Raw genomic sequence first — 25,395 nt, forward strand, 5'->3', positions numbered from 1 at the left:
TTAACCAGTCTTGGGTCAATCTGCCTCGGGCTCTGAAGCTTTTAGGGAGGGTTCCAGAAACAAAGCCCTGGTACGGGAGGCAACTAGTAGATTGCACAAGACCACACCTAAGCTATAAGATGGATACTGCTTCATTAGCCCTGGTTCAGTGGTCCAAAGAAAGAGGTCCTATTCCTAGGCCCTGCTTCTAATTGAGATCCTTCTCCTGGGTCCTGATGACTCTTCCTTCCAATTTTATCCATTGACTTTGGATTGGCTTCATCCCACTCCATCAAAAAAACAACTCAATCTCTGAGTCTTGTTCTAACCGTAGGATTTACAAAAGCGCCAGTTCATTGCTAGTGACTCTATTTCATTGCCGACTTTGTGTTTACTCTTTTCGGAATTTTCGACTCCGGTTCCTCTTTAAACCTGCATACTAATAAAGCAAAATATTTCCTTTTTTTACCTTTTGATGAGGTTGGTTTTACAAAAGCGACTGTTCATTGCTGGTGACTCAGGTAAGGGCCATTTTCGGTGATAACAAAGATGTCAAATTTTACACTATAGTATGTTTAAAAAATACTTGTAAGCGCGATTTAAAATTTCTTGGTGTACGCCGATGCTCGTCGCTCACAGACATGTGCTGCAGTACCTGCTGCTTACTCTGCTTATTAATCTACTAGGTCTGTACTTTTCACTGTAAATAGCTAGTATTTTTCTTGTCTCTCTCACTACCTTATAATTGTTGCTCCGTACAAACATTGTCACTCAGCACCACCACATTATCACTCAGCGCTACCCCAGCATCACTAAGAACCACTACATTTTCACTCAGCACAACCACAGCATCACTCAGCACCACCACAGCATCACTCAGCACCACCACAGCATCACTCAGCACCACCACATTATCACTCAGCACCACCACAGCACCACCACATCATCACTCAGCACGACCACAGCATCACTCAGCACCACCACAGCATCACTCAGCACCACCACAACATCATTCAGCACCATCACAACATCACTCAGCACCATCACAGCACCACTCAGCACCACCACAGCATCACTCAGGGGCCCACAACATCACTATGCTCTACCACAGCATCACTGAACGCCACAGCATCACTCGTCGCCACCACAACATCACTACACCATCACAGCATCAATCTGTGCAACCATTCAACAACAACTGGTACAAATATGTTCTCTCAATGTTTCAAGCTTTATTACAAATGTCACAGAAAGATGTTAAAATTTCACTTCTGTCCTTGGATTTTCGTCACAATAAAATACACTGAACACAATCTTCACAAACGTTATTTACAAAAGTTTAAGCTATTGCTATTATAAATTACAATAACTTATATTTAAGTATTAATTATTTAAAAAAATTAAAAGCCATTGTTATTTGTAATAGCAATACATCTAAGTCACGTAAATACAACACATATTGCATCACAAATGCTATAGGTGTCACATTTGCGAAAGTTAAAATTATTGGCATTGTAAATGACAAAGCTATTAATTTAGTTATTTTCAAAACCAACACATAAATAAAAAAAATTGCCATTTACAATACCAATAGCTCAAAATTTCCTAATGCGAGACCTATTGCATTGCAAATGCTTGTTTAAATACAGTACTTTCCATATTAACAATAGTTGCATCCACACTTAAACCTTGTGATTTATGGACGGTAACAGCATATACTAGAGAGAGTGGGAGCTGTCGACGTCGCCCACATAAGACTTTCACTAGTAAAAAACATACAACACAAAGGCCAATCTGCTTCACATACTTAATCTGATCAAATTTTATGTCCAAATATTCAACTTCGTCTCTGTTTTGGAAAATTGTAAAATCAATTATTTTACCTGTTGTATAATTTTCTAACCCGTCCTCTACATTTAAATTGCAGTGCAAAATTACTCAATAGTTTTTGTTGACACGCAATATCTTTTTTAATCCTACATATTTGGACACAGACTTCTCCAAAGCAACCCATATTGCTTGCAATTTATCTGTCAGTAATACTGTGGCTCCTTGATGTTTCATTTTATTATTAGCTGTAATTTCAAAAATATCTTGCTTCATCAGTTGTAGTAATTGTTCATTGAAGTTGGTGCACCCTTTAAGTGTTGACACGAAACAAACTATAGACTTCTGTTCTTCAATGAAATTGTGCATTAGTTCAGCTGCTGTAACATTAGATACAAATAGTTTCTTGATAAGATGACAATTCAGGGACGTTATAGTTAGAAATAAGAATTTAAAAAGCCTTTGAAAGTCACCCAAAAAACTTAGGCTTCAGGGATGTTATATATATTTGGACATTTCATTCATACAAAACCAGAGAAATTCAGCTGTTATAGTTAGTTGAGGTAACTATAACTCGCGCTAACGCAATGCACTGCTGATGGCATCCGTTATTACATCACTCACGACATGGTCAGTAACATCACTCATGACATCACCGATGACATCTCAAATGAGCTCACAGCTCACCAGCCATCCAGCTTCTCTTCCACTCTTACCCCATGTTCCAGATAAATTGACTGCTGACGCATTTCAAGAAACAAACCACTTCTTCGGGGCTCTGTACCAAAGGCCAAGACAGAATCACTTCACCTTTGCAAAAATGCTGCTTTTATTCTTTCAATGGCCCCCTTGTGGACCACTCTTGTAACATGTTAATTTTAAAGGTCTTATGGAACTTGTATTCCGAAGCAAATCACAATCTTCCCTGAGTGGGTGTGTTTGCCCATGTTCAATAATACAAATATTGTCCCTATTTATAGTAAGGTCCAGGAACAACGGGTAAGTGTGCATAACGCAGCTCACTGTGCTGTTTCAGTTCAAAGACAGTCAAGACCACGTTCTCTCCATTTCTGCTTTCTTATGAGATGGTGCTCCCCATCGCAGCTTGGAACCGCGCACACATATGAATCACCAAAGGTCCGAAAGATAGGTCCGGGGGCACACAACAGAACACGGCTTGCTGTGCCGTTTCAGGTAAACAAAACGTGAATACCAGAGTTGCATTGTTTCTGCATTGCATTTGCTGCATTGAAATACTAGATTGTTGCACCTGTTACCATACTAGCTGTCTACAGGAGACATGTGAAACGGCAAAATACTACTTGTCAAACTTTACAACTTAGAATATTCAAGCACCAGAAAGTCCTGTGGGAAGACAAAAGGGTTGCCTTGAAACAAATATAACCCAAGGGATTCTTCAATCCCTGTATAAACTCCTATCTTTAATTTCTTTAGACAACAACTATTTATGTACCCAGTTTCAGATAATAAAGAAATCAACTTTAAAACGCTGATGTAGTTGAATTCTGACACCACAACTCCTGCTTTTACACCAGCAGCAGAGGTGAAAGGCAGATCATGTCATGGAACAGCTGTTTAAAGCAAAGAAAATAAAATGTTACTTTTCTTTCTTCTGCTCTTTTTTGTAGCTTACGAGAAAGAACATGTTATTTTTTGCATTTATCAGATGACTATTGAAACATTATAATCTGTCTGAATCTTTCTACACATTCTGAAGTACTGCAGCTATTTTGTTTTAAAAAGTGACTTTCATTGAACTGTTCTAATATCCTTTTTCAAAAAATATCTAACAGGTTTTGGATGTGTTTAATTTTGCAGTAGAGGTTCTATTTCTATATTTACTGCTAATAAACATGCTCTCTCTTACAAATGAAAGAGCTACTCAGCAAGGTTTCAAGTGGTTTGTGGGAAAGGACATGTTGTGACCATGTATTATATGGGACAAACTAGCCTCTGCAATATATGATAGGAATATTGCATTCAGCCTCTTTCCTTTATATGGCTATGGTACTCCTCAGTGACTTGCAACATCATTATATTGTACTGCAGGGGTACTTTAACCCTTATATTCCATAGCAGTGTATTTGAAATGAATAATCCATATATACTTACCCCTTCTGACTACTTGTGACAGTCAATAGTTTCTCTTGTTTAAATAAGTTAGAGCTACTACTGGACTTAGAAATTAATGCTAAGACAGTGCCAACTGTGGAGATAATTGTTAAATTAATGAAGAACATAAAAGGTGACGACAGGAGAATACCTAGACATTTTGTACTCATTTCTGCAGCCTATGTACACAACAGCTAGACTAAAATCCACCTGAAAGGCTATAAATATGTTCGTGCACAATCTACGGTACAGATGTCTCAACAGTAGACTGTAAAATGATCATCTAGCTCAATATATATTTCGGGCAAAGCACTACCAATGATTATACCTTCATCCTCACTGCAGAATCTGGAAACTGTATAGATTTCAAAATAATGATAAGACCAGAAACTACCATCAGCTTCAGCAACTAAGTATTCATAGCAACTACTCATACAACTCAACAATCACATGAGCCTTTGAAAATGTCACTCTAAATAATAATAATAAAATAAATAGGTAGTGTTCTAGACCTCTGGAACCAAAGTTTTCTTGGCAGATTTAATGATTACAACAGCTGGATGTGCAAAAAGGAATGACTTTTTCAGAACATATTTAATTTCTTACCCTCAGTGATCAGAACTAAGCTTGTCAACCCGTATATAACAAAACAGAAATACCTGTTCAAACCATGAAAAATTGATTATTAAAATGAACAGCTTCTTGGGTGTGGCTTAGAAGTTGGAGTGTATGGGTCCCTGACTCCATCTTTCCCTGGAGCATGGAATGTAATGTGTTCATTCCGGTCGTCCAAAATCCTACACTCGCCAAAGCAACGATATCTACGGACATTAGAAGGGGCCCTGCTCTCTTCATGAAGTTCTAGAAGATGGTAAGAACCCTCAGGGAGCAATATTTTGTACTTTTCACTCAGCTGCTTCCCACAATCACAAAATTGTGGTGGCTTCTCCTGAAGACAAGCAGCACGCATCTCGTCCACAGCTTAACTAAAGACGGCCTCAATCTTCGGCAAATGACTTTGACCCAATGAAATGATGTTGGCCGCTCGCCCAGTGCTACATATGCTTCAATACCCTTATTTGACGCCTAGGATGAAATTGCTGACGAGTTTGCCTGACGCTAAAATGGCAGCTGAGAGGCACCTCCTTTATATGTGAAATTTGCATGTCAAACTCACAGGGAGGCTTACCTGCATCAAAATTCTCTCCAAAGCTGCTCGTTACCTCTGTTTTTCTCCCCTGAAGTACAATTGTTTTTGCTGAGTGCTGCTTTTTGGGGATTAATGTTTGCTAAGATCTACTTATACACTTTCATCTAATGAAACCCTGCATTATGAAACTGCATATGGTGTGTATTTGAATGGAAGTCTTTCAATATTTCATGACTTTGATTTGGTTTGCCTCCATATGTATCTTATAGTATCTACTGCTCTGTCACTACTGCTGTCTCTCATTGTACTTCCTGGATCAGCTGTGAAATCTGTGAGACCTGGTTGTAATTGAGCTGAGGAAACTAAAGGCTGTGTTCTGTCACCATACCGGTGATATTCGAAGTCCCCGGTAACATCGACATGGCATTGACACAGCTAACTGCAACTACAATACTGACAATAAGGGACCTACAAAACATTGGTCTCAACAGTCCACTTCCAGATGGATCATGAGACTGTTCTTGCTAATTTTTTTAATCCAAATGGAATAAGGACCCTCGCACTCCTGTTAATCTGTGTGAACCACAAGGTGTTGAGGTCTTTTGTGCAAATTGGTAAATCCCCCTGAGTTTGGGGATTGGTAATGTAGTTGATTTGCACTGCTCCTACTGAGGAAGGGCGTCCCCAATTGCACTCCGTTGATTTTCAATAAAGTTTAACTAGTGTAAATATTTTTAAATTCCTGTTCAAATTTGGCAGTGGTGGATAATATTCTTTCGGAGCGCTGCATTTTTCGAATATGGTAAATTCTGCACTAAATGCTGTGAGTGGAAGCTTTGTTGTGGTCTGTGGGTTTGACAAATACACTGGTATTAATGGTTAGATTGTCCTTCTCCACTAGAACATCCAAGAAAGGTAACTGCGTATTGCTGATGTTACACGTGAATTGAATCCTGTTGTTTTTGATATTCAACAATTCAATTTGATGCTTAAACGATGCTTCAGTGTATGACTAAATTAAAAATATGTTGTCAATATATCAACAGTACATAATAAGATGTTCACACCATAAAGGATTTTAAAAAATGTGCTCCTGCTCAAATGCAGCCATGAAGATGTGAGCGTATGTGGGGGTTCCTTTAAAACCCATGGAGGTCCCACTTATTTGAAGAAAAAATTCTTCCTGCCAATTAAAGTAACTATGTTGCAAACAAAATTGCAATAATTCCATCAGAAAAACCTTATGAGCACAAAGACTGATTTAAAAGAGCCCATTCAATGTCATCGGGCCCTTCCTGCAAAGGAATTGAAGTATACAGTGATGTAACGTCTATAGTACACAACATCCATTCTTTGATATTTGTGAGGTCCAAATTTTGAAGACGGGATAGAAAATCCATTGTGTCACGTATGTAGGATTTCCAAGAGCGTACTATAGGTTACCGAAATGATCAATATAGGTGCCCAACAGTTCGAAAAGAGGCCCACATCAAGACACAATGGGTCTGAAAGGTGGGTCTACAGGATGTTTATGAATTTTAGGCAACATATGTATATGTGGTCTTTTGGAAAATTGTTTAATTAAAAAAATCCTTGTTTTCGCAGAAATCCAGTCCATGTCTTGTGCATTGTCTAAAATTGTGATTAAGACGGATGTATGACGTTACAACGCATGCTTTTACCACGCATGCCTTTTCAACACGGTTTTTACAACGCATGCCTTTACAACGCATAGTGCTTTGGGGCGTTGGATAGTGAATAGTTTAATTTACTATTCCAACTCCAGTCCCCGTGGATAGTAGGGAAGGTGTTGGATAGTACATTAAACCTATTCCCTATCCTAGAGCGCCCCCCAGTGCAATGCGTTGCAATGGTTTGTGTTGTAAAAGTTGTGTCGTAATGGTAGTGCGTTGTAAAAGTTTTGTTGTGAAGGTTGTTTACCGATTAAGATGTGTGAGATATCAAATTTGGGGTTGTGATCCAATTTAAAATATGTTGTTTCAATAGCCAAATGTTCTTGTACCTTCCTATTATTGTATGTGTAATCAATGCCTACAAGAGCACCTCCTTTGTCAGTTTGCTGGAACACTAGGTTTTTGTTTTAGCTAGTTGCTTCAAAGTGATTACAACCTCTTTGTTGTTGAAATTCCAATTTGCTCAAATCATGTGTAACCAATGATTCAAATGAGTCAAGCATTTTGTGGGCTACCGGTGCTGGGAACATGCTTTTAGGTTTGAATTCTAAAAATTCCTGATCTTCTTAGGCAACAGGGTTAATCTAAACATTGTCCAAAAAATGCAGTAATCGCAAAGAACGCATTAATCGATACAGAGCCAATTCTGTTGCATGAATAGTGGTGTTGTATATAGGTACAAATGTTGTACCTTTGATCAAAGTTTGTAATCGCTTAGGTGTGAGTACTTGCAAAGAATTGTTTATGACAATGTTTACTGACTCCGTAGATTTTGTCAACTCTTTTCTTTGGCTTTTTCCTCTTCCTTTTCCTCTGCGGATTTTGAGGCACCTCTGGTGGCTTTTGCTAGCGTTGGATCTGGTGATTGTGTCAAGTGCTGGCCCTAGGATAAAAATACTCAGTGGAACCTGTTGCATGTTTATCAATGTTCTCTACACTTGTTTGGCTGCTAGAGGCGGTATCGCCACTTGATACTTCAATAATCAAGGGAGTCCTCAATGGTAATATCTCCTGGTCAGAGACAATGCTCTCCTCAGATGAAGTGTGAGGATTTATGTTAGGTTTCCGTTGAGAATAGATATCTGCCCATGTGTATACTTCGTTGAGACAATAATCAATTGTGTCGCTCTAATATTTTCTGAGTTTTTATTCATAGAGTTCTTTCCCATAATTCTCAAGTTTGATGTTTATCTGTTTAAAAGTTTGAGACAAATCTTCTGTTTCCATGCGGTTGGATAATTCTAGTTGCTCATTGTGAATTACTTCTTCTAGTTCCCTGATTGTTTTTGATGGTTTTTACACTATAAGTACAATGAGATGCAATGACCATTCATTCAATACTGCATATCATTTGTCCATAAATGGTTTATTAAACTGAATGTTTTGGTAGCTTTGATCAATGCATACATTTCAGTGGCTTCTTCAGAATTGTATGCTTTTGTTTCTGTGTGGTTTTCTGTTGTACTCGCAATGCTTTCAAATTAAGCCATATTTAAAAGAAGTCGGGTGCAACCGTTACAAAAAAAAAAGAATCCACACTTCAAATGCTCAAAGGCAGACACGCCTTTAGGACTCGTAAACTGAGAAAAATCAGAACTTTAATACTTTAGGTATTCACAAAAGGCATTTAGGAGTCCTAAAGTTAGGAGTCCTAACTTTACTACTCCTAAACTGAGAAAAATCCTAACTTTAAGACTTTTGGTCTTCACAGAAGGCATTTAGGAGTCCTATAGTTAGAAGTCCTAACTTCTGTGAATACCGAAATGAGTAAGTTCCTTCTGTGAATACCAGACTGAGTAAGTGCATTCTGTGAATACCAAGATGGTAGTACGTTTAGGATTTTTTCTTAAGTTAGTTCTGTGAATCGGGCCAATTAACATTAACTCCAGCACCCAACTGAAACAGGTTGCATTTGTTTAAACACTTATTCACCACAATAACACTATTCCTACAAAATTAGAACACAATTGAACACCAGTCAGTCAATTTATTCCCCAAATATACTTCTCTAACTTACTGTGAGTCTAAAATGTTCAAATTGACACACGCATGGGCCTCAGTTACCTATCATTGGGTGAATATGAAACCCTCAGTCCGGTCACTTTCAGCCACACATCAAGCCTCAAAGTAACCAACTGCCAGTGGAGCACAGAAAGCCACTGGGCTCCCAAAAAAAGTAACATTCCTTCTTACTTCCCCTTATTTATCTCATGTGGGTGTGCATAGTCTGATAACTTTTAAGGCAGGGCCAAGGTGGGATCTGGTCCAGGGCCCAAGCCTTTCAGCCCCCCGCCCCTCCACCCAGAGAACCAGCTCTCTTCTGCAATGAATCTTGACCTAGTAACCTTGAATAATTCTTTAACAGATTGCTTTAAATAACTTTTTCCTTTAATTATTTTAATGAGAGTGATGTGTGAGAGTCTACTACAGACATTTGCACCGATATGCTGTTTATGCTTCATGCAACAGCCCTAAAAATAGTTTCCATTAGATTGCAATATGTCCTCACATATGAGAAATGGGAGAGTGTCACAGAGACTATTGCAGTAGTATTTGTGAACTGCAGCCGTGTTACAATATAAAAAGCACACATCACTATCTCTGAATATTATGTGCACACACATTTAGAATTTGGGTGACTGTGACATGGCCACATAGGCCATGAAGGAGCTGATATTGGATCATATATTCAAGAATGTCTGAACATTGTCCCCCAAAACACTTGTGGCCCAGGGTCCCCAAGACCCTTAGGATGTGTTGCTGTGCAGAGTTGTGTAATTCTAAATATAGTATGCATGTCATCTATTTTCTGCTACACTAACCAATGTAAAGAACTGAATAAATAACAGGTGTTCAAAAAATCTTCACAAAATGATTAGGAAGGTCTGATGGACATCTACAATGAGGTTGGAATACTTGCAGCATGAAATTACTTCACTTTTTCTTCCTATTTCTTTCTGTTCAGATCAGCTATGGATCTGAGCTTCCCATGTTAAGTGACAAGTCTCAGTTCCCTTCCTTCCTGCGCACAGTACCGAGCAACAATGTGCAGATCTCTGTGCTGGTACGACTAATGGGGCACTTTAGCTGGACATGGATTGGGATGATCATCTCCGATGATGAAATGGGATTGCAAGGTGGACAAGACCTGAAAGAGGCAATTGAACAAAACAAGGGATGCGTGGCATTTATGGAAAGAACACATATGGCATATACTCAAGCAAAGGTGCTCACTGTCGCCAATGTTATCCAGAGACATACTGTGAAAGTGATCATTGTCTACAGTTCTGTTGTCCATGTGAAGGATCTCTTGGAGGCCCTCTCAGCACAGAACATGACCAATAAGACCTTCATCTTCTCCACATCCTTCACAATGACTCTTGGGCTCTTCTCCAAGCAGGCCTGGAGGTTGTTCAATGGATCATTAGTGTTAGTCCTCCGGTTAACCAAGTTGCCAGGATTTGAGGACTTCCTTACTCGACTCAATCCCATGCACGATCCCAATGATAGATTTATTAAACTCTTCTGGGAGAAAGCATTTAACTGTAGATGGCTGGCATCCAATGGAAATGAGACATTGACACATGTGACACAGGGTGGAACAGTAACATCCTGCTTTGAGAAGCAGACACTAGAAAAAATACTTCTAAATGAGTTTGAGTTGAATGATCTGAGCTCCAGTTATCACACCTACCTTGCAGTTTATGCTTTGGCGCATGCTGTGACATCTTTGATGCTTTGTAAGCCAGGACAAGGACCTTTCAGCAATGGAACCTGTGCCAATGTCAGCAGCATTCAACCCTGGCAGGTAACTGAGTAATAATTAATTATCTCATTCTTAAGCATGCATGCCTGGAGAATATATTGGTTACAACTGATGTGGCACAAAGAATAGGCACTTCTGACTTAGTGTGACTTGTTGAGCTTAAGCACTGGTTCTTCGTACAATCATATATGTAAAATATTCCTGAACATAGGGTCTATTGATTGTATTTCCATTTTCTGAAAATATGTCAGCTCTAAAAAAAAAATCACTTCATGTTCATCAGTATTAGAACCACAGAAGTAAAGAAATGCGGTTGTCATTACACAGGCAGGGAGTAACATAATGTAATGGTCATTTTCAATATTCTTGTAGTGCATGTGGTACATAGCAAATTAGCATATGTTTAAAAATACAGTAAAAGTACAATTATGGTTAAAAAATGAAACCAAAACCTCCCTGAAATCCACTGTAATGGTTGTCTCCGCAAACTATAGTTGTACACCTGCCACACAACCATAATTAAAACACCAAATTAAGTTCTCATGACCTCACCTTTGATATTAATAATCTCACTAGTCATGTCATATTTCCTTATCATTAACATTATGAATTACACTATTATTAACACAGTTTGTGATTTAATTTGAAGATAGTGCATGCAGTCCTCATATTACTGGTATCAATATTGTGAAGTCATAAGCATTACATGCAATGTGTAGTGACAAACCCTAGAGCAGAATATGCTCTACCTGGGCAAACTATCACTTCTAAAGACAATAAACGACACCAGCATTGAAATGGTAACAAATGAACACCACCAACCAATAAGCAGTCAAAGTTTTTGACTCCATAATAAGGGCCTGATTTAGATCTTGGCGGAACTACCATCATCCCTCTGAGGGGGAGTTTATGAGTACTCTGCCAAGCCGACAGAATACCATCCACCCTCCTTAGATGGGTGTTGGCTGCCAGAGTGTTTCCAGTTGTGTAAATGATTTGCTGCTGTCCACGTGGTGGACTTCTCTGCAGGCAAACAAAACTCTGTGGCATCAAGATGGTGGGACTGTACCAAGCCTATTTAGATTTCACAGTTGTGATGGCCGTGTTATTGAGTAAGATTGCCGACGGAGTGAATCCGTCATAGGATGCGGTCAACATAGGACTATTCCTGTGGCTGTAGGATGGATGCTAGCATTACACGTCTGATGTGTTTTGTTTAATAGTTTGCACCTGCTTACCACCCTACAAAGCACTCCATTTTAGACTATAATCCTTTGCCAGTGCAGACTTTTTGTCAGAGTATTCTGGGTTTATTTTTTGTTCCCTATGAGTCTTATGCATTTGACATTTTATTTCATTTTACTTGTGGGTTCAAAAATTCATTTAATCCCATTACCTTATAATGGCAGTGATGATGGATCAAATTATTAGGGTAGAACCAAAATGATTTGGAGACAATGCCGGCAGCAGGATCTGGGACGCCGGCATTCACTACGGGTGCATTCGCTAACTCGCGAATCATTCACGGCAGTGACCGCATCGCAGTGACTGCCATCGAGCCTTCCACGCCCAACTTTCTCCTTGTTCCCCATTCGGAGCAATAATTATTTCACGGATCGGATCTACCTCGCCCGCGGGTCCTGCACACGGCACAAAATGAAGCCGTACAAGTCTTGATTGGAAGCAACCAACGGGCATTCAACCACTTAGCCCAAGGAATTCGAACTCATCAATTTGCATCACCCCAAAGGCCCCTGCGACGCTATCAGCTTCGCAACCCGACACCTCCACCAAGAGGCGGTAATTTTCCAGGCAAAACTTTTATTTAAGTCCTGAAGATGATCCCCTTTATTAATTGAGCGAGGGATCGAAACGTCGACACCCATGAGTGGCCATACATGAAAATAATTTGTATTTGAAGTTGTATGTACTACTCCAGGCAATACTGTCAAAACTTCTGATTCACAACAGTACCCTGCCTGCTCTTTTCCTTTGCCTGAAACACCCCTTTCACTCTTTTCTTCTTCTCTTTTCCTCCCGGTACGGCACAGGAGTGTATCTTACTGCAAAGTACTACTGTTGTAGAAATGTATTGTAACTAATTATCTTTCATCTTTTGATAAATAAATTCCCTGTCCGGCTGGACAAGGAAGTTCAATATATAGCAGCCTATTGTGTTCTATATAATATTTGCTCTTTATTTTCTCAAATGCTAAGAACCTTTGTCTCCTAGAACGTAACAGCACAATGCTGTGCCACCACCCTTGCCTTCACCGACACTACCAGTTAACATCCTCACAAAGGGGCATCCATTGGGCACAGCAGGCACCTTGGAGATGGTACTTGAGAAGGGGGTTGAGGTTTAGGGAGGGGTGGGCTTGTCTTTTTGAAGTTTGGGGTCTTTGGGCTGGGTTTAGGGCGGTTTAGGGTGTTTGGGAGGCTGTTTTCCAGGGGTGGAGTGAGAGGCACAAAGGATGGGTTTAAGTTTTGGAGGTTTTGTTCTGCTTTTTTATCTTCTGGGCTGGGTTTAGGGTGGTGGCCGGCTTTTTTTCATGGGTAGAGTGGGAAGTGGAAGAGATGCATTGGAGTATTATTTTGGAGAGGTTTTTAGAACTTTGGGGGGGGTGAACAGGTGTCACAGGAGTAAAGGCAAGGGCAAACATGACATCCTCAAGGGGAAAACGGGTATAGTGTTTTGGATAGAGTTCAGGTTGGGAGGTAGGGGGAGTAGGTCTGGTTTCTGCAATTTATGTTGTATTGATGTCTGTTGTGTTGGTGACTGTAAATGTGTTTTTTGTTGGGAGTGATGTGGATGTGATGGGTTTAATGGAGGGCTCTGTGGGTGTGTGTGATGTATCTGTGGGTATGGTTGTGTATGTTGAGGGGTCAGTGAGTAATTCTGTGCTGTATGTGGTTATGAGTGTGTCTGTGGAGGGCTCTGTATGTGTTACTGTGGTGCCTAGGGTATACTGGTGGGGGTGGTGAGTGAGGTGAGTGTCTGCTATGTGTATGTGTGTTTGAGTTATTTTTAATTTTGTGTTTGTGTGTGGTGCTTGTGTCTAATAAAGTATGTGCATGCTTAAGTGTGTGTGTGCTTGGGATTAGGAAAAGGGTATGTGAAAAGTGGATGGGGGCGAGGCAAGGGCAAGAGGTGAGGTGATAGTCCAGAGCCTGAAAAGATCTCTGTAGGCCAGATACTGCAGTATGAATGCCTTCCAGGTAGACAACAAACTGGCTCAGGTGGTTGCTTTGCCCTTGGATGGCCTTCAGAACTACAGTCTGAACCACAGAAGATCAATAGCCTCCTCAATCAGGGCAGCGGGGCAGCAGGGCTAACAGGGGCAGGGGCTGAAATGTCTGGAGCACGGAGATGGCTCTCCTCCTATGTGCAAAAAACACAGTTCAAGGACAGAATGCAGAACAATGTCTTACATTCACCTCCTATGTGAGCGGTAACAGCCAACTCATGGTGGGACAACAGGGAGGGTGGTGGACAAGGATGACGGTGGAAGTAATTGTGTTGGGTCTGCCACCAATCGGCAGTGGCCAGCGGATAATGACTCAGATGATGTTTACCTCTGTATCGCATTTAACTCATGAAATTCCAAGAAAACATTGCGGTTCAACCATTCACACAGCACAATACTCCATATAGCTATATGAATATCCCCAATCCTGCTAGGTTCAGGTGATGACATCAGTAATAGATTTTTTTTCTCCACAAGCCAATATATCTTTGCAGGTTTTGGGTGTCCCTGAACACCCATGACATAAAGAATTTCTTTGGCTTCATCCTTCACAACGTAATATAATATATGCAGTTTAAATCCTCTACACATGGTGATTTTTCAACTAAAGTCCATAAAAATGTCCTAACTCATATCGGCCCACCAACATCTCCAACTTACTTTCATATCTACTGAGACAGTATCTGAGGGGAGAAGGTCTGACAAACTGTCACTTTTCATACTTTTGACCTTGTATTCTTCCAACCTCCAGCTCTCCCCTGATTTCAAAGCTCCACATTCTCAGCCTGGTTACCTCAATGCTGATCAACTCCGATTATCTGTCTTCACGCAAACACAACAAAGTAATGGATGGAGTGCTGAAACTTTCAAACCACTCACCTCCAGATAAGAGATGCGGATTCATTCTATCACTCTTTTTCTCACTCCGCCACCCCTGTTGAGACCAACCCATATACAAATCAGTCTTGACCCTGTTCCTCATGGAAATAGTTCAGCCAGAACTGCCAGGCCAGGTCCTCACTGGACTGGAAACAAGCATCCTGGGACCCGATTTGGAGTAGCTTGAATCCAATGGCACAGCAAGCAAGGGGCCCACGTCTTGGCATAGCCTTGGCCACTGAGAGAAAACATAGCAAACACAACAAAGTGATGGGCGGAGTGCTGAAACTTTTCAGCGACTCATCTCCAGTCAAGAGATCTGGGTTTTATCCATTCTTCTTTTTCTCACTATGCCACCCCAGTTTGGACACAGCCATTTGAAAATCAGTCTGGACCCTGTTCTTGCAATAATGGTGATTTACTACTTTTATGTGTGTTGTATTCTGCCGCGCACATAGAAGTGGCAAACCAGCAATAATAATAATTGTTTTTGTGCAACAAGGGACACCTTTCTGCACAAAAAAAATCATTGATGGCATTTTGCTCCTTCCATGTGTGCTGCACAATGAAACACACATAGAAGGAACTAGCAACGAGGAGTAATAAAAGTATTTCTCTTTGTTGTGACACTCTAGTTTTTAGCACTGCCTCAGATTTACAGACTCTGGTAAATCTAGTGCAGTGTCAAAATGCAATGGTAGTTGCATGGAAATACCAACAGCAATACCCATTATATGCCTGTTTCATGCGATAGTGATTCATGTAAAGGGTCCGAATTTACAAGGCGGTGTTAAGCCGCTCAAATGGCTTAACGCTGACTTGTAAATATGGAGCAGTTCATAGCGCCACCAGAGAGTCGGTAATAAGGCCCAGATCCCTGAACTGGGGTGAATGTATGACATTGTTCTACATTCTGTGCATCAACTGTGTTTTTTGCAATTTTCACCCGAGTGTGCTGGGTATACTCAGACGTGAGTCCCAGGCTCTCCACACCACTGGAGTCAAGCTATCCAGGCTGATGAAGGCTGATAGCCAGAAACCGGTCCTTGGATGCTTGATTCCGGTCTAGGAAAGAAATGGCTTGGTAGTTCGGACTGGACTGTTCCCATGAGGCACAGGATCAGAGCTGATTTGCATATAGCCAGTGTCTAACCCAGGGTGGTGTGGAGTGCAAAAAAACGATGGATTTAGGCCCAGATCCCTGTACTGGGGTGAATGTATGACATTGTTCTACATTCTGTCCATCGACTGTGTTTTTTGCAATTTTCACCCAAGTGTGCTGGGTATACTCAGACGTGAGTCCTAGGCTCTCCTCACCAGTGGAGTCAAGCTATCCAGGCGGATGAAGGCTGATAGCCAGAAACCGGTCCTTGGATGCTTGATTCCGGTCTGGGAAAGACATGGCTTGGTAGTTCGGACTGGACTGTTCCCATGAGGCACAGGGTCAGAGATGATTTGCATATAGCCAGTGTCTAACCCAGGGTGGTGTGGAGTGCAGAAAAACTATGGATTTAGGCCAAGATCCCTGTACTGGGGTGAATGTATGACATTGTTCTACATTCTGTCCAACAACTGTGTTTTTTGCAAATATAACCCGAGTGTGCTGGGTATACTCAGACGTGAGTCCCAGGCTCTCCACACCACTGGAGTCAAGCTATCCAGGCTGATGAAGGCTGATAGCCAGAAACCGGTCCTTGGATGCTTGATTCCGGTCTGGGAAAGACATGGTTTGGTAGTTCGGACTGGACTGTTCCCATGAGGCACAGGGTAAGAGCTGATTTGCATATAGCCAGTGTCTAACTCAGGGTGGTGTGGAGTGCAAAAAACCATGGATTTAGGCCCAGATCCCTGTACTGGGGTGAATGTATGACATTGTTCTACATTCTGTCCATCAACTGTGTTTTTTGCAATTTTCACTCGAGTGTGCTGGGTATACTCAGACGTGAGTCCCAGGCTCTCCACACCACTGGAGTCAAGCTATCCAGGCTGATGAAGGCTGATAGCCAGAAACCGGTCCTTGGATGCTTGATTCCGGTCTGGGAAAGACATGGCTTGGTAGTTTGGACTGGACTGTTCCCATGAGGCACAGGGTCAGAGCTGATTTGCATATAGCCAGTGTCTAACCCAGGGTGGTGTGGAGTGCAAAAAAACTATGGATTTAGGCCCAGATCCCTGTACTGGGGTGAATGTATGACATTGTTCTACATTCTGTCCAACAACTGTGTTTTTTGCAATTTTCACCCGAGTGTGCTGGGTATACTCAGACGTGAGTCCCAGGCTCTCCACACCACTGGAGTCAAGCTATCCAGGCTGATGAAGGCTGATAGCCAGAAACCGGTCCTTGGATGCTTGATTCCGGTCTGGGAAAGACATGGCTTGGTAGTTCGGACTGGACTGTTCCCATGAGGCACAGGGTCAGAGCTGATTTGCATATAGCCAGTGTCTAACCAGGGTGGTTTGGAGTGCAAAAAAATGATGGATTTAGGCCCAGATCCCTGTACTGGGGTGAATCTATGACATTGTTCTACATTCTGTCCATCAACTGTGTTTTTTGCAATTTTCAGCTGAGTGTGCAGGGTATACTCAGACTTGAGTCCCAGGCTCTCCACACCACTGGAGTCAAGCTATCCAGGCTGATGAAGGCTGATAGCCAGAAACCGGTCCTGGGATGCTTGATTCCGGTCTGGGAAAGACATGGCTTGGTAGTTCGGACTGGACTGTTCCCATGAGGCACAGGGTCAGAGCTGATTTGCATATAGCCAGTGTCTAACCCAGGGTGGTGTGGAGTGCAAAAAAACGATGGATTTAGGTCCAGATCCCTGTACTGGGGTGAATGTATGACATTGTTCTACATTCTGTCCATCGTCTGTGTTTTTTGCAATTTTCACCCGAGTGTGCTGGGTATACTCAGACGTGAGTCCCAGGCTCTCCACACCACTGGAGTCAAGCTATCCAGGCTGATGAAGGCTGATAGCCAGAAGCCGGTCCTTGGATGCTTGATTCCGGTCTGGGAAAGACATGGCTTGGTAGTTCGGACTGGACTGTTCCCATGAGGCACAGGGTCAGAGCTGATTTGCATATAGCCAGTGTCTAACCCAGGGTGGTGTGGAGTGCAAAAAAAACAATGGATTTAGGCCCAGATCCTTGTACTGGGGTGAATGTATGACATTGTTCTACATTCTGTCCATCAACTGTGTTTTTTGCAACCAGAGCGTCGGTGGCACTATTCCCTTGTAAATCTACGCCCAAATGTCTTGGTGCAACCACATTGCAATTCTAGTTGTTGTGTACAGCATCTCTTGTTGGAATGCTTTTCTCCTCAATAAATCAGTAAGTCAATATATTCAATTATTATATTTTTTCTGATTCATTGACTGATTCCATGCTGCATATTCCTGGTATCACATCATGCTAAACGTAAAGTGTATCTGTGCTTTCATCTCATAGGTGCTTCACTATGTGAAAAGTATGAATTTATCGCTGAAAATCGGGGCTCAAATATATTTTGATGAAAATGGTGATGCCCCAAGCGCGTATGACGTTGTGAATGTACAGATATTTCATTATGAGGACATTCGACTGGTCAACGTGGGCAGCTTTGACTCACAGCAAGACGCACACATCTATATCAACACCAGTGCCATATTATGGGCTGAAAACACCCAGGTGAGTATGAGATATGACACAGAAATGTTCTGCTTTAGCAGCATGTGTGGAGGTATAGATGACCAACAGTGATGATGAAGTGCTTGAAAGGACTCCACAGGCATGGGCCATCATAGTTCCCACACTCAGGCCTTTGCCACAGTCAACAATCTATCCACTTGCTCACATGTATTAATCCAATTTCATATCCGGATCAGTTTGAGTGATTGCTTATTGAAAGTAAAGAGCCTGGCACAGAGTCAATTTAAGTTATGTTTCATTACACAATTTTTATGTAGAGTAACTTCCATCATTTAGAATAACCCCTCAACTTTTTTGAGTGTAAGAGCCTGGTAACGGATGGGCTCCCATACATGACTCCCCTATGAGAGACCGTGTGACTTTATCCTCAAGGTTCCCCCTTATGTGCATGTGCAAACCTCTCTAATCCGTTTCGCTCTAAAGGTCTAGTGAGTGTTTCTTGTTCTGTTTGTTTAAGACTTCACAGGAAGAGGCTAAGAAGACTCCTGAGCAGATGGAGCAAAAGGTGAGGATTGTACAAAATATCAGGGTGCAAGGGTGATGCAACACTAAAGCCGGAATTACATTCATGGCTTCTACAATGTGAAGTAATACAAGGCAGGGGAGTGTTACATAGGCAGAGAGTGGGTGTTCACATGCATCCACCCATGGATATTGGTGCATTCCCAGAATTACCGTGTCATCAATTAATCAATAAATCAAGGGTTTATAGAGCGCAACTACTCACCCAAAAGGGTCTCAAGGTGCTATGAATTGGGGGGTGGGGGTGGGGGTGCAGCTCCTGGGAGTTCACAGTGAATCATTAAAGAGCCAGGTCTTGAGATCCTTCAGGAACTTAGAGAGTGATGGTGTCAGTCAGAGGCAGAAAAAGAGGGTGTTTCAAGCCTTGGCCATGAGGAAGGAGAAGGAGCGTCCTCCTGTTCTGGTCTTCTTGATGTGTGGTAATGTCACAAGAGAGAGCTGGGTTGAGTGGAGGGAGGTTTGGGGAGGGTGGAACGGGAGGTGGTGGCTCATGTAGGTGGGTCCTGTATTGTGGAGGGCTTTGTGAGCATGGGTGAGAAGCTTGAAGGTGATTCTTTTCTCGATGGGGAGACAGTGTGGCTGATGTGGAAGTGGCGCGGTAGGTTGAGGTCTAGTCTAGCAGCAGTATTCTAGACGTTGTGGAGTTTGCAGGTAAGGTTCTTGTTGTAGAGTGCATTTCAGTAGTCTAGTCTGCTGTTGACGAGGGCATGGGTGATGTTTTTTCTGTGTTCAAGGGGATTCCAGTTGAAGGCCTCTTACGGAGAAGGCGGAGGGTGTGGTAGCAGGAAAAGTTCTGTGGATGAGTTTGGAGTCCAAGATGATTCTGAGGTTGCATGCGTGGTCCGAGGGGGAGGGAAGGTCCCCGAGGGTGGTGGTCCACCAGGTGTCGTTCCAGGCATTGGGATGTGGGCCTATGATGAGTACTTTGCTTTTGTCTGTGTTGAGTTATTGGCAGCTTTTTTTCATCCCACCTGGTGACTGCTTTCATTCCTTCCTGAATGTTGTGTTTGGAGATGTTGGGTCTATTGGATAGGGAGAGGATGAGGTGGTGTCATCTGCATAAGATACGATGTTTAGTCCATGTGATCAGATGATGGATGCGAGCGGGGCAAACCCTATTTTGCAAGTCAGTAATAGGTTGTATAATAGGGTTGGCATATGGCAAAAGGCATTTTACCAGACGCAAATGGCCTGATGAACTGTTTGCGAGTAAAACTTCGTAAATCTGGTCCTGTATGTGTGTTGCATTCTGCAGCACAGATAGAAAGAGGAAAATACCTCAGAGGATCGATTTTTATGCAGCGAGGTGAACCTTACTGCACACAAAACAATCCTGCTTATAATGCAGGCACCTTTGCACCATGCTGTAAAGTTGCTTGCATTGGCACTCGGCATCACATTGTGTACCAGTGCTCAGAAATGTTAGGTGTGTCTCTGCAATACTGGGGTCATAGTTTTCTTTCTCTCTGCATGACGTATTTTTCTATTGGTTGTCTCGTTTTGTTTTTTCATCTCCAGATGGGCATATTTATCATACTTTCTCACAGTGCAACATAGAAAGCCACTCTGCTGAGCTGCGTGAAAAGTCTAGGGTAGGAACGGGCCATATTACCATCAGAGAGCACATTCCTGTCTTTTCTTTGTGCTGGCACATGTTTGGCTGCCTGGCCCAATGCAGACACCCTTGCACCATCATGGAAGGGTGTCTGCGTTGCTTGCGGCATATTTAGAAAAAAAACGTATTGATCACAGCAAGTCATCTTCCTGTGCTGCATGATAGGGAAAGGGCAGGAATGCGCCACACTTTACAATGTATATTTAACATTCCTGTAATTTCTGGTCGATGTGCAAAGAGAGGATTGTTTCCTTTTACCACGTGCACCACACTGGCTGCCTGTGAGGGAGTGTATCAGCTTCAAAATCTGCTACCTAGTGCACAAAGCGCTTAATGGCATGGGACCCAGCTATTTGATGGAAATACGTATTCTCTATCGACCAATAAGGTCCTTAAGATCTATGAACAAGTCTCTACGTACCATACCACGCATCAAGAAAACCCACTCAGGAGGCTTAGCCCCCCATCTTTGGAGTACACTTCACCTACACATAATAGAATGTACTGCCCATTACAATTTTAGGAAATTATTAAAACTGGAACTATTTTAACTTCTAGGCTTCTGCAGACGTTGTTGGTCTTGCTGCGCCGAGACATCCCTTTGGCGGGATTCATGCGCATTATAAAACAAATACATAAAAATAAATAAATAAATACGGGTAATGAGTGGGAGTCGATTACAGAGATTTTGCAGAGATAATTAAACAGAACCTCACATATGAGAAATAGCAGTGGCTCACACAGATTAGTTGCAGTAATATCAGGGAGCTGCTGCTCTGTTACAATATTGATACTGAATATTACATTGCAACACTTTCATAATTTGGACCAGTCAGCATTAGTCATGTCAGTGACCTGGCCCAAAAAGCTGAAATTGGATCATAAATTCATAGATGTTCCGAACAGGGGCTCATAGCTGCCAAGGTTTCAGATTGCTTATGTGTGACATTTATGTGTGCAATGGCAAGCTCTATACACATCTTGAAATTGCTGGCAAACCACTGAAATGTAAGGTCACTAATGTACCCCCTTTTCACAGATGTAACGCAAATGTGGCACCATGATATTAAACAATATGGGGCAGATTTACAATAACTGGCGCATCCCTGCATATCAGCAGGGATGCGCCAGTTATTGTGCGCCACGGCTCAGCCACCATGGATATGCCGCATTGTAAATGCGGCGCACCATGGGGCAAAAACGGAGAGATGCGTGACGCATCTGTGCCATAAAGGTGGCGCATTGCTGAAGTTATGCCGCAAACGCGGCGCAGCTCCAGCAAGGCTCTGGGGTGCTCCTATACCTAACATGCTGCGTCAATCCTTACACCTGTTTTGACGCAGCATAATTTCAAAAGTGACTGAATGATATCTTGTAGATTTAACTCAGCCACTTTAAGGAGGTATTCCTGCGCCGGAACGTCCCACCCCCTCCCTGCGCCACAACGCCTCCTTATGGCTCAGGGCTTTACAACATGACGCATCTCCCAGATGCGTCACGTGGCGCATCTTTTGCGTTGCCACTGCATCACAGAAGTGATGCAACTGCGGCGTGAAAGTGGCACAAGGGGCTTGTAAGCTACATCAAAGTAATGAATGGGAAATTCACTCTTACATTATGAAGCCTCATTGGTTAATGCTCGTGCTTGAAATGGAAAAATAGAAGTGCAGGTACTTTTTACCAGAGTACCTGCTTATTTCTGTGAAGTGTCGGTACTCTCCAATTAGAAGTTTTGCATTTCTCTTGAGAAGTGCAGGTACTCTCTGTCTCACAATAAACAACTTCTGGTACTCTGTTCCGGACAGTACTGGCCCATTTAAAGCACTGGTTACTGCTATCTGGCAGCAGATGTTCATGCCATTGCGCAAAATGGTGTCATTTCTGATATGCATCTCTTTGCTTGGGTTTAGTTTCTCTTCTTCATTGCTTGATTTTTGTTCACAAGTAAGTGTCACTCATAGTCATTGAATGGCACTCATAAATACACTGAAATTATGAAAATGGCACACATAAGCATTCTGAAACCATGGCAGCTATGTACGCTCATGTACCGTGAATGCTGTTGCAGGCTGCAGCCTGGAGTGCAGCTCTGAGGTCAGCCTGGCCTTTGCAACTGGACCCAGGCATGATATTTCATGTAAAATGTATAAGTAGAAATGTAACACCAGGAGAGCAGAGCAGTGCACTGCATACACTCTGGGCTCTCAGAGCAGCACGCGGTCTGTCACACCTTGCTAGGAGTGCAATAGCAGCGCTCCCTTACCAGCTTATCATGAACATCAGAGGTCGCAAAAAATGTGTGACTTTTCATTTTAGTGTAGTGATGCGGATCACCACACCTAAATGTGTTAGTCTAACGCAAGATGCGTAGTACTTGTTATGGCTGGGGGCTCCCAAAATCCTTATGATGATTCCATGCATAAATCAATTCATAAAAGCTGCAAATTGTCATCCAATAACTCCCAAAAAGATCATGCTTTTGCAAAACACCCGGTCTAACAGATCAGGCATGCAGTAACTGGAATTTACAAGGCGGTGTGGCACAATTTCCTTTTTTACTAAGCAATACACAATCCCTCTCCTCAGAGAAGTACTTCCTCAAGACTCAAGCTTAAGGTTCAGAATCTGTGGTAAGAAGTATCCATCAAAAGGAAACCTTACATTTCTTAGGAAACATCATTTCTGGTGGATACTGTACCGTCCCTCAAACCCATTGTCACCTTTCTGCTGCCCCTCAACTGAAAAAACACAGCAGTTCATGTCTTGGCTATTGTAACCTCACCAGCCTGGGACCCCAGGGGTCTCAGCTGAAACACTTGGCTTGCTTCCTGTGGCCCCTGGTACTGCCTTTAACACCTCTGTCCTCAGAGGTGGCAAAATCAGGGCCAAGACCATAATGTAAACAGGGTCCTCATTTCTACACCTTCTGCTGGGATGCAGGAAATTCACTTTTCAGTTCCACAAAATACTTAAATCGAGTAGTGAAATGCACACTCTTTTTGTTCATTGAAAGAAATGAAAAACAGACACATGTTTAAACAAATTGTTGCCACGTTTTATTAGTATAAAAATGGGTGCAGAGTCAGAATATTGAGTTGGAAATATCGATTTATAGAAATATCAAGTTGGAAATATCGTGTCACAGAGATATCGACAGCAAGAATATCGTGGTCAAGAATATCGGCTTTAAGGTAAGAAATATTGTTTTTAAAAATATCATTTATTTCATTAGCAAAAATATAGCTGTTAAAAATATTTATTTTTTAATTAGTGTTATGTATTTTAGAATTTATTTCAAATAAACGTGATCATATTTTTGTATAAGTATTGCGTTTGTTTTTTAATATATGTGTTACATTTTTAGTAGTTATTCATTTTATTGTAATTACATTTTGCGTTATTTTGTTTGGAAGCTAGTAGTGGGTTTATAGGGGAATAGGGTGGGAAGTAATTTAATTATAACAAATTCATTATTATGTTTAATTTATTAATATTTATTTAATGTATAATGTTAATTGTGGGAATTAATGTATTATTAATTATGTATTAATTGGTTGTTAAATATTATGAATATATTAATTGGTAATTATGTTATTTGTGTCATTGTTTTAGGAGCCGGTGTGGGCTTTATAGGGGAATAGGTTGGGAGGTAATTTAATTATCATAACAAATATTATTTCTCATTTATTAATTAATTTAAATTTAAATATGGCAATTGTGTAATTAATTTGAGATGTGAGTTGTGGGGTTTATGCTGGTTAAGGGTGGGAAGTAATTACTTTTAAATTACTTAGTACGTTGTTGTTAGTTGATAATAATTTATTAATATGAAAATTAATTATGAAAATTGTGTAATGATGTTAAGGTGTGGGTTGTTTTGTTTATTGGGGTAGAGTGTGGAAAGTGATGTATGTTTAATTCGTTATTTATAATTAGTTGATCATTAATATTAATTCATCAATTGATAAAAATGAGGGTAATTGATTTTTTGTGTGTAGGTTTTGGTTTTATAGGGGTAACATGTGGGAAGTAAATACATTTGTATCTGTTTTAATTAGTTGTTTAATTAATCATATTTCTTTAATTGATTATGAATTATGTTAATTATTGAGGTCCTTTTTTTATTTAAAGTGTGTTGTGAATTTTGCGTGTTATAGGGTAGGGAATAAAAAATATTACATTTATGTCACAACGTTTTAGTTTATAAATAATTTCTATTTAAAAATAGTTATTTGCTTGTAAATTATTTAAGAAAAACGTTTAAGATAATATTTCTAGGTATTTGTTATAACTATTTACCAGTATAATATTTTTCTATCTTTTTTAATTTTGTATTTACAATCCGTCTGATGTCAAACACTAGGTGGCTGCTAGGTTTTTCTTTGCAGGTTTCATGAAAGGCAGACATTAGTTCTAGTTTCAGGGGTAGTTAAGTCCCTATGAACTCTTCTAGTTTAAGAATTGCAGTGGATAATTATGCAAAGCTGCTCACCAGTTAAGCTAGATGTCAGTAAATGTTTTCCATATTTTTTGCAACCAATGCTTTTCAAGGAAATATGTTGTTCTGATAATATTAAGATGGTCATTATAAATAATCAAATTGATACATGTTTTCTCCTTGTGCACCTCACAAATAAGTGACCTACCATGCTTCATGTGATTGGCCAATTACTAACAGGAAGGTGCTAAATAGGCGCATACATTTTTAAATCCTGTCAAATTTGATTGTAAGGGTATTAAAAAAAAACTGTTTGTAACATCCCAACAGTCAAATTTTTAGTTTCCATCCCACCTTCCCTCCTTTTTTCTACCAGTCTCTTGTCCTTATCTTTCAGCTCATAAACTCTCTGGTGCATTCCACTAACACTGTCACCTTGTCCTTCCTGCAGCTCCCA

General features: G+C 41.1%; 1 protein-coding gene across 1 annotated transcript in view; it reads left to right on the plus strand.

Annotated features, from left to right (window-relative positions):
* Positions 1 to 18,904, plus strand: part of LOC147693295 (extracellular calcium-sensing receptor-like) — a 29,952-nt gene extending 11,048 nt beyond the window's left edge. The window contains exons 2-4 of the mRNA XM_086935904.1: positions 9,749 to 10,591; positions 18,124 to 18,342; positions 18,821 to 18,904. Coding sequence (XP_086792030.1) covers positions 9,749 to 10,591; positions 18,124 to 18,342; positions 18,821 to 18,904 — 1,146 coding nt within the window. The remainder of the gene's footprint in view (positions 1 to 9,748; positions 10,592 to 18,123; positions 18,343 to 18,820) is intronic.
* Positions 18,905 to 25,395: the final 6,491 nt, after the last annotated feature.

The sequence above is a fragment of the Lissotriton vulgaris genome, chromosome 8 (assembly GCF_964263255.1).
Source record: "Lissotriton vulgaris chromosome 8, aLisVul1.2, whole genome shotgun sequence".
Classification (NCBI taxonomy): domain Eukaryota; kingdom Metazoa; phylum Chordata; class Amphibia; order Caudata; family Salamandridae; genus Lissotriton; species Lissotriton vulgaris.